Below are 8,877 nucleotides of genomic sequence, written 5' to 3'. Positions count from 1 at the left end.
TGCTCCACGGTGGAGCCTCAACCCGCGCAGGAATCCGCTGCTGATGAATGGTGGATGAATGGCTCTGGTAGGTTTGATTTGATCACCGTCAAGTCGTTCCAGGTCAAATTTAGATTTTTCCTGCATACTTTACAAAATGCCTTTAGGTCATTCCTAGTCTTCGAATCTCAGATCATCAAGCCAAAGTTGTGAAAACTTAGATTTTCCCATGGTGGGCGCAAAATGACTAGCTAGTCTCAACACATTAGGCGGTTCCAACACAACGCATGCGCACAGCAGCTTGGAGTATATCAGTGACAGCTCAGGTCCTGCCAGTACGGTAGTTACCATTTTTTATACAGATTTTAGTAAAACGAACTTGAAACAATAAGTGAGCATCATTGCAGAAATAAAAATATGTTGATGGGATGATTCCTTTTGCTACCTTTAGTTACTTCTTACTACCTTTTACTGGCCTTAATTTGAGCTCATTTAATTAACTACCTTTTACTACCCTGCACATACCCTTTCATATAACTTCAAATTAAGTAAGTTAATTTTTAAAATGTTTTTATGTCAAAAGGCCCTTGATGTTTTTAAATCAAGTGCTTAGTATAACTGTGTAAAAAAAAAACAACAAAAAAATAAAATAAATAAATTCACTTAATTTCACTAATTCACCATACACCCAAAAATTCACTGGACATCGAATGTTTTCAAACCTTAACCAAAATCAAATTATAATCACTAATCTTTTTCAATTAAATGCAATGTTACAGTTTACACTGTAAATCAAAGCAGTAAGTCAAGGCAGAGAGCACAGTGCATGTTTGTACAAGAATTAAAGACAAAACAAGCCTTAGAGCAGAGAATTTTTTTAATCAAGAAAAGGCAAAAAGTATAAAATAGACAATCTTTCTATACATACACATGGTAGGTAATGTGAATGAAAAATACAAGTAAGAATGAAACAAAGATTTCAATGTCATGTTTTGAGATACAAAGCTACTGTAAGTCCAGTTAGTTTAAAAACTACCAATACACATGCGTCAAGGCACACGTGTGACGTGTATTTTGGTCTGTTTCTATTTACAGCATCTTTCTTTAAGAAGAATGTACAAATTACATCAGTAATGAAAGGAATGAAGAGCTGAGGCAGAACTGGCCTCTTCGTAAGACAAATACAAGGGGGGACTATCATACAGAGGTCATTTACAGTATTCGACGGATGCACTCGGATACTTTAATACTTGCCAACGCATGCACAAAACACATGAGAGACGTGCTCACACAATCAGAGACAACATTTTACCTCACAGACGACACGCACGCAGTTGCTGCTGGCCACGCTGGATGAGACAGACGCAGCGCTTTGTTTCAATGTTGACACCTCCCACCGAGAAAATTAGGAACAAATTCCAACCACACTCGCCATGACAGAAAACAGACGTGTCTCAGTTCTGCAGAAACAGTCCAACCTTTGCTGGGAAAAAAATTTGCAGGGTTTGACTGTAAAAAAGGCCGGCACAGTTTCTGAGTGACAAACCCATATTTCCTTCAGTTCAAGTCTCCTTCATCTCTAAACACGGAAGGAGTTAAAAAAACAAAACAAACAATTCTCCAAGTATACTATCAAATTGTGAGAGAAGATAAAAAGTTTAGAATTTCCGAGAAAAAAAATTTGCAAAGAGCAACTATGAAGTCACATTTGCTTTTAATAAGTATAAGTTTTAGGAGGTTAGTGTCTAGAAATATGAGAAGTTTGAACCATTTTCATCCAGAAATTACACTCTGTCAACCACAGCTCTCGTCTAAAACAACATTAGCAGGGCTCATCCAAACCTGGTGTAATGTAGGATGCATAGAACAAGGTTTAACAATCTCTGTTTTACAAAACAACACTAATAAACACAATCTTGCTTTCTGTAGGTTTGGAATGCAAAGTCCTGAACAGATTTGATTGCTCACCATCAGCTTCTGTGGTAAACTGTAGCTGTTTGATAAGAAAAGCGGCTACAAATTCACAGAAGATTCTCACATGGAAATGCAACTACCAATTTTTTTTTTCTTCAACAAACAAAAACTGTTTTCTTAATTAAAACGAGACTTGTTCCTTAAAAAAAATCTGAACAGAGTGAGTCATTATAATCACAAGCAAAAAGTTTAGAAAAGACTGCATATATGACGTGAGACTTAGTCCAAAAGTTTGAATATTATGTTCCAAAGATTAGACCCGTTCTCATGTCACTTCCATACAGCACCCCCTCTGCCAGCAGCAGGTCGCTTAAGGCAGATTTTTCTTTGGGTCGTGTTTAGAGATGCACCGAAAAATCGGCTTGTGGTTGGTATCGTCTGAAATTCAGCCTGATCCCCTCACCACACCTGATGCTAATTACAACTCTCTTTGGTGTGGAAGTTGTTTCTTAACCCTTGTGCGTGCGAGGACTGAGGCAAACGTAGAGGACTGTGGAAAATGATACAAGTTTTACGTGTATGGGGTCGGTTGGACCCCATTTTTAGGCACAAGGGTTAAGAGTAGAATCCTCAAAGTTAGCAACTTATGGTCTATGTGAAGTGTTTAAAATTTAAGAAAAATTAAGCACCAAAGTAGAAGGAGCTGCTTGAAAGGATCTAGGCTTGATTGTTTACCAATGCTAATCATGCTATTTGCTAATACAGGATGCTAAAAAGCTAAATAACAATTCTGAAATTATTTTGTCATTGTTTTAAAATAGTAAAAAGCCCATATTACAGTGAGTGTTCTCTCACCCATGCAGGCTTTGAATTACAGGTTCTAGAAGTTTCATTATGCCAAAGCTAACCTGAGCAGGATTTACCATTCACCGTCCTCCAGGCGTGATAAGTTTGATTTAACTGAGGAGGTCCTCCTGCAACATCATACAAAGCTAAATGCATTTTTTTTCCTCAAAAGAATATAATACTAAATATATTCAAAAGAAGATGGAGCTTGGGAAGCTGAAATTGGCTGTTTTTTGTATAACAGCCAATCCAGGAGTGGCATTTATTTTTTGTGATGCTAATTGGCTGAAACCCCAAAGGGGGGAAACGAGGAGGACTGCAATATTAGCTTCTAAAATGGTTTCAAATGTATATTATATAATGCATATCACAATATATTTGACGTTTCAATTATTAAAATAGGCAGCTATAGGCATATTTAGAGGGTGTCTTTTGTATTTGTGGTCCCAGGAAACACTCTGGGTCGGCCGTACAGATTGACTGAACGTGTCAATGCTTTTCTAGTTCATTGTTTCACAGAACCTCATCTACAAAGTTTATGCCTCCATATTCCATTTCAGTATCATCTTATAAAACCCTTTGTTTAAAGACTTTAGTGGTTTATTTATGGCCCCAACATCAGCAATTTCAGGTCAACACTGCTTTAATTTTTTGGGTTTTTGTGGTTGCTCCTTTAGATCTTACAGCCAATATGTCTGCTTGCATTTGCTGATTTTGTCTTGCTTTGCTGTACTGAATACACAAAATATTTCAAAATAAAAAAGAGGTCTTAAACAGAAAGTGGAATTGCGTCACACTGACATTAGTAGGTGGGAGCTTTACATAAAACTGGATATCGGAAATTGGCCACAGAAATCTGATCGGTGCATCTCTAGTCATGATAAGTGCTTCAACAGTACTGCTTATATAGAACAATACAATAGTCTTCTTCAATGGTGCCAGGGTGGAATGATCACGCCTTTAGTCTCAAAAATAAAACATCAACATATAGCATTCAATACTAGTGGTACAATAATTGTCTTGAGTTTTATGGAATGAGTTTTATGTCTGTATGCAAGACAGAATAAGACGCTGAACAGCAGTGAAAAAAAAAATTCTAGCCTACTTTTATGGTTTAGTTGGCAGGAAATATAACTCTACAGTATTTCGGCCAGCATAAAAAGAGTGAGAAAGGGGAAAAAAAAAAAAAAAGAATTTGGAAAAAATATAACAAACACTATTTTATCCACATCTTCGGAAAAAAAACTACAAAGAGGAATTGTGTGATCCCAGAGCTTTGGAATTTCTTATGGTTCACATTAAGGACTAAACAGTGCAATAAAACAACAAAGGACAATTGTCCTTTTTTTTCTCCATAAAAACCACAGTTGTCCATTTGGTGTCTTCATTCATTCTCTTTTTCTTGAGTTCTTTACCGTCATGGTCTAGTGGTTAAACTGTCTCAGCACACTTCTCTTTGTCACCGTCTTCTTTGCGATGTTGTCGTGTGTTGACCTGTTGGGCGTCCGACACGGTGTGTCCGTTCATCGTCCCGTTTGGTCAGCATTTGCTCCAGCTCTCAAATGTGAAGTCCTGCTCACTGTGAAACCTGATGCTGATGCTTTACAACACACACACAAAAAAAAAAACGGGGGGGAAGTAAAGGCATTATATCAGCTGCTGGTGCACAGTCCTTCAAGGAGAATCCCAGCTGATCTCAAAAACTATTTATTTATTTTTTTTGTCTCCCATAGCTCTTTGAGTGGCTGTCAGTCAGGAGAGATGAGGAGTCTGTCAGAGTGGACTTGAATTGCTCTTTGGTGAGGTTTCCCAAGGTTTCTCAGCCGCAGGTAGTGCTACAAGTGGTTACCAGATCTGAGGTTTGATCTTGTGTATTGGCTGGTGCGGTTGAGTGTGAAGAAGGCTAACTGGTGTGGGGAAGATGGAGAAGGGCTCAGTGGCATTGAAAAAACCCAGACAGTGCCATGGAGAACCTGTGGTTGGTGAGGCACATTTTTTTCTTGAATTTCTGTGAGTTCTCCTACATGGAGTCGCTTTCGTGATCCATCGGCTCGTCCAGGAGCCTGGAGGGAAGGAGCGCGGGTTAATTTGATGGCATTGTGCGTGAGTGTGTTTTTGGTGTGTTGGGAGGAAAGTGTACCTCTTGTTGGAGATGACTCCCACAGAGAGCGAGGCCAAAGCGTTTACGGCGTCTGTCTCTTCGCAGTCCTTACTCTGAGCGGCAACGTATGACCTGCCCACCGACCCGCTGTGGGCCTTCACACTCTGCCAGTACTGACCTGCAGCAGCACACACACACGCACGCCGCGCACGCACACACACACACACACACTGCCCACCGACCCGCTGTGGGCCTTCACACTCTGCCAGTACTGACCTGCAGCAGCACACACACACACACGCACACAGTCATATTTTCATCACTTGTGGGGACTTCACATTGACTTCCATTAATTTATACAGCCTAACCCTTATCTTACCCTTTACCCTTAACCTAACCATCATAGACTTAACCACTAACCCAAAAACAAACTTTTTGTCAAAATTGTCAGCTCAAAAGTACTCAAAAATATAATTTTTAAAAACTAAAATCAACAAAAATGTAGATCTTTTTTGGTACCTACTCACCAGTGAACAAAGCATGAACTATTTCAATTAAACAAATAAACTAACCAGATTTTTTTTTGTAGGAATGGGATTGTAGATCCAAAACTTCAAATGGTACTTCCTTATTAAATGAAAGGCATCCAGTTTGCTTATTATTTCATGCAACAATTAGAGATGTGCCAATCAGGTTTTTTCCTGCCGATACCGATACCGATCACCCATGAGGGCCGATCACCGATAGCGATCACCGATGGCGATCACCAATACCGATCACATAATTATTTATTTATTTTTTATCATAAACCCTACCGGTTACAATATGTGGAAAAAGGAACCATGAATTCACCTTAATTTAGACAAAAACTTGTTTTTAATAACTTTTTCCAAGAAGAAAACTAAACAAAACAGGCATTGTGCAAATAGTACTGCTATTGATAATACTATCTTTAATAGACTGATAACATATGAAGGCTCTGAAGAGGCTAAATAATACAAAGAACCAAAATAAAACCTCTCAACATTGCCAAGAAGTTCAAGTATAAAACTTAACATTCAAAGGCAAAAACAGGATCCATTACAATAAACAATCCAGAGTTAATGAATGAAAACTTCCTGATAGCATGGCGGCTAGCTGATTAGGGTAATTTCCAAGCTCTGAGTGGCTGTTTCTGACTGAGCGGAGTAATTATGCAGAACAGGGAGGAGATCCATTATTTTTTCAGAGATTATCTGTCTCATGTTAAGACAACGAAAGTTTTAATATGTATGTAAAATGTATTTTTTTTAAGTTAGATGCTGCAGCTTTAAGCAGAGGTTCGGTGTGAGAGTCACTACCAGGTGGAGCAGAAGCGAAGCTCCGTCTGTGAAATATTACTACCTGTAGCAGCGGTTCAACAGGAGAGCAGAACCAGCGTCTTACATCGCAGCTCGAAGACTTAAATAATTTTCCAGGTTATTTGTTTAGCTTTCTGACCGTCATGCTAATCCGGGTGAGTGTTTGTAGCTGTGCGCTGCTTTACCTGCTATCTGATCGCTCCGTATGTCTTTTTTACTGCAGTGAGCCTCGATGTAGCCAAACTCCGTCAACTATGGCATTGTTTTTATGCCATATTAGATTCGTTGTGTTGATGCATTTTGACGTGCTTTAATTTTCCGCCGCAACACGCAAACTTCCCCATTCACTCAGTGCATCATAGTTCCACATCGCTTAGGATTTGTTGCTGCGAGTATGCGCAGTGAAGGAAAGAGGAGACCAGCTGCACAGGCAGGCTGCGAAATGAGAAGCAGGTGATCGGTATCGGCAACAAGAGCCAATGATCGCCGATCACCGATCATGCACTTTTTCACGGAAATCGGCCCGATTATGATCGGTGACCGATCGATCGGCACACCTCTAGTAACAATTCAAATTCAGTTAATTTATATAGCGCCAATTCACAACAAATGTGGTCTCATGGCACTTTACAACAAAGTCATTTAAATTTAATCACACATACATTCCAGCTGTATGTGTGCAGTTATTAAGCAGTATTATTATTAAGCAGTAAGCTCAATTAATTATTCAAAGTAGGTTATTAAAAAGTTTCTATCGAAGGAAACTCAGCAGATTACATCGAGTCGATGACTTGCAGAATTCACTCTTCGTGTTTCAGGTTTAACTGAAGAAATCTGAAAAAATATGTTGTATAGTCCGAGCAATAAACAGGATCTGGGTCAGTCTTTATTTGAAAAGACTTGTTGTATTGAGAAACATTTTAAAACAACAATTAACAGTAGATTTGGGTGCATCAAGGTAAACGTCGGAGTGTAAGTCAATGAGGAAATACAGCCCTAATTAGCATCAATTTTGAAGGAAAGCAGAAATCTTGGAATAGATGATCACTTTGCGCTGAACCTAACATTTTCATAGGTAGATTTTAACTACATATGTCACAATTTATTCAATTTTTTAAATCAGGTCAGGGACCGTACATGGCCCCCGGGCCTCACTTTGAACACTCCTGCTTCAAACCAAAGGGCAGCTGTTAATTGCTAATGCAAGAAAAAGGCAAAGTGGATAAGTTCAAGTGTTGCTGCTGCTCACTTTGTATTTCTATCACAGTCTGGAGGGAGCGCACTGCGTTGGCGTTGGGTTTTTGGAGCAGAACATCCTCTGGCATTGCGTCCTGCAAGACAAGCCACGACAGAAAAAAAATCTGTTAAATCAGAGAAAATAGCAGCATACTTACATCACTGCACTAGACCTAAAAAAGTAGTTTTAGGACATAAGTTAGTTACTTTTAAAAAACTCAATTACCCAGGATGCCTTACCTGCATACCCAGTAGTTCACTGACGCAAGCTTCAGATGCGTCACAGATGGCTGTGAGGTCATGACCTCCCTCAAGGGCCAGAATCAGACGGCCTCCAGCAAGGGACATGAGCTGGCGGGTCAGGAAGCCGAAGCCTGAAGCAAACACAGAAACAATCACATGAGGAGCACCAAGGCTGACGGGTGAGCTGCAGCTGTTACAACATCAACAACTATAAAAACTGTTAAGGAAACCGTGAAAAAGCTAAACTGCTATGAAAGGGGCCACTTCAAGTGTTTTCCAACAACATAGAATCAGTTTGTAGCACAATTAAGTAGCTCTGTTACCTTCAGTTGTTAAAAAAGAAAAAAATGACATAGTAATTTAACGTCTTAAAATTAAGCCTCTGTCTCTTTAAGAAGCTCCTGGTCTTTCTAAAACTCTGTCTTCAGGAAGTCATCACAAAAACTTTTTTTTACCAGTGTTTCTGAGAAGTAGCTCACTTAATGAGCTCAGCAGTGGTTTGCTAATTGCAGCCTGTTAGTCTGAAGGAGCTGACTGGCGTTTTTTTTTTGTTTTTTTTAAAGCTGAATGGTTGACATGGAGATTAAAAGGTATGTTTTTGATGAGGGAATAACATTATAACATGATGTTAAGCTTAAAGAAGTCAACTTTACATGATACTGCCCCTTTAGTTTCCCATAGAAAGTACATCTGGCTCAGAGCTTTCATGTTTGCAGTGTCTTGCTTAATTAATGTTACCACCATGTCTCAGATGTTATAAATAAAAATGTATGTTTCATACATTGTGGCATAGCAACAAAGTTGAACTATGAAATAACCACATAATAAATGAGGTGAGACGTGATCCTGGTCTTTGCTCCACACTGGACACAAGGCACAACTATCAATTTTGTCCCAAGGACTGTAATAAATATCAGGCAATTCAAGTTTCAAAGAAGACAAGACCACACTGGCTGTGGTTGGAGAGCTGTGCTTACACTTGGCAGAGACTTTGTACCCGCCCAGAGGAGCAGGGTTCCCCTCAGCTGCGTCGAACCCAGCCGACACCAAAACCACATCTGGAGAGAACTCCTGGGCGATGGGCATCACCACAGACCTGCAGGGACAAAAACAGGTGATCTGTTATTTCATGGAGCAAAGACTGGCTGATGATAGCACCAACCCAAAAGGTTCCTAATTTCAACATTAAATCCTGTTCTAAGGAATTTGAGGACGCAT

At 39.5% G+C, this 8,877-nt stretch overlaps 1 protein-coding gene across 4 annotated transcripts in view; it reads right to left on the bottom strand.

The window, feature by feature from the left end:
* Positions 1-838: 838 nt before the first annotated feature.
* hdac7a (histone deacetylase 7a) overlaps positions 839-8,877 on the bottom strand; it is a 105,813-nt gene continuing 97,774 nt past the window's right edge. For all 4 annotated transcript variants that reach the window (XM_007575574.2, XM_007575576.2, XM_016662624.1 and 1 more), the window contains exons 23-27: positions 8,637-8,755; positions 7,657-7,790; positions 7,430-7,511; positions 4,880-5,018; positions 839-4,802 (exon numbers count right to left, since the gene is read on the bottom strand). In XM_007575574.2, coding sequence (XP_007575636.1) covers positions 4,760-4,802; positions 4,880-5,018; positions 7,430-7,511; positions 7,657-7,790; positions 8,637-8,755 — 517 coding nt within the window. In that variant the 3' untranslated portion in view covers positions 839-4,759. The remainder of the gene's footprint in view (positions 4,803-4,879; positions 5,019-7,429; positions 7,512-7,656; positions 7,791-8,636; positions 8,756-8,877) is intronic.

Source organism: Poecilia formosa, unplaced genomic scaffold (assembly GCF_000485575.1).
Source record: "Poecilia formosa unplaced genomic scaffold, Poecilia_formosa-5.1.2 Scaffold381, whole genome shotgun sequence".
Lineage (NCBI taxonomy): Eukaryota > Metazoa > Chordata > Actinopteri > Cyprinodontiformes > Poeciliidae > Poecilia > Poecilia formosa.
This window is presented reverse-complemented; position numbering and strand designations above follow the sequence as displayed.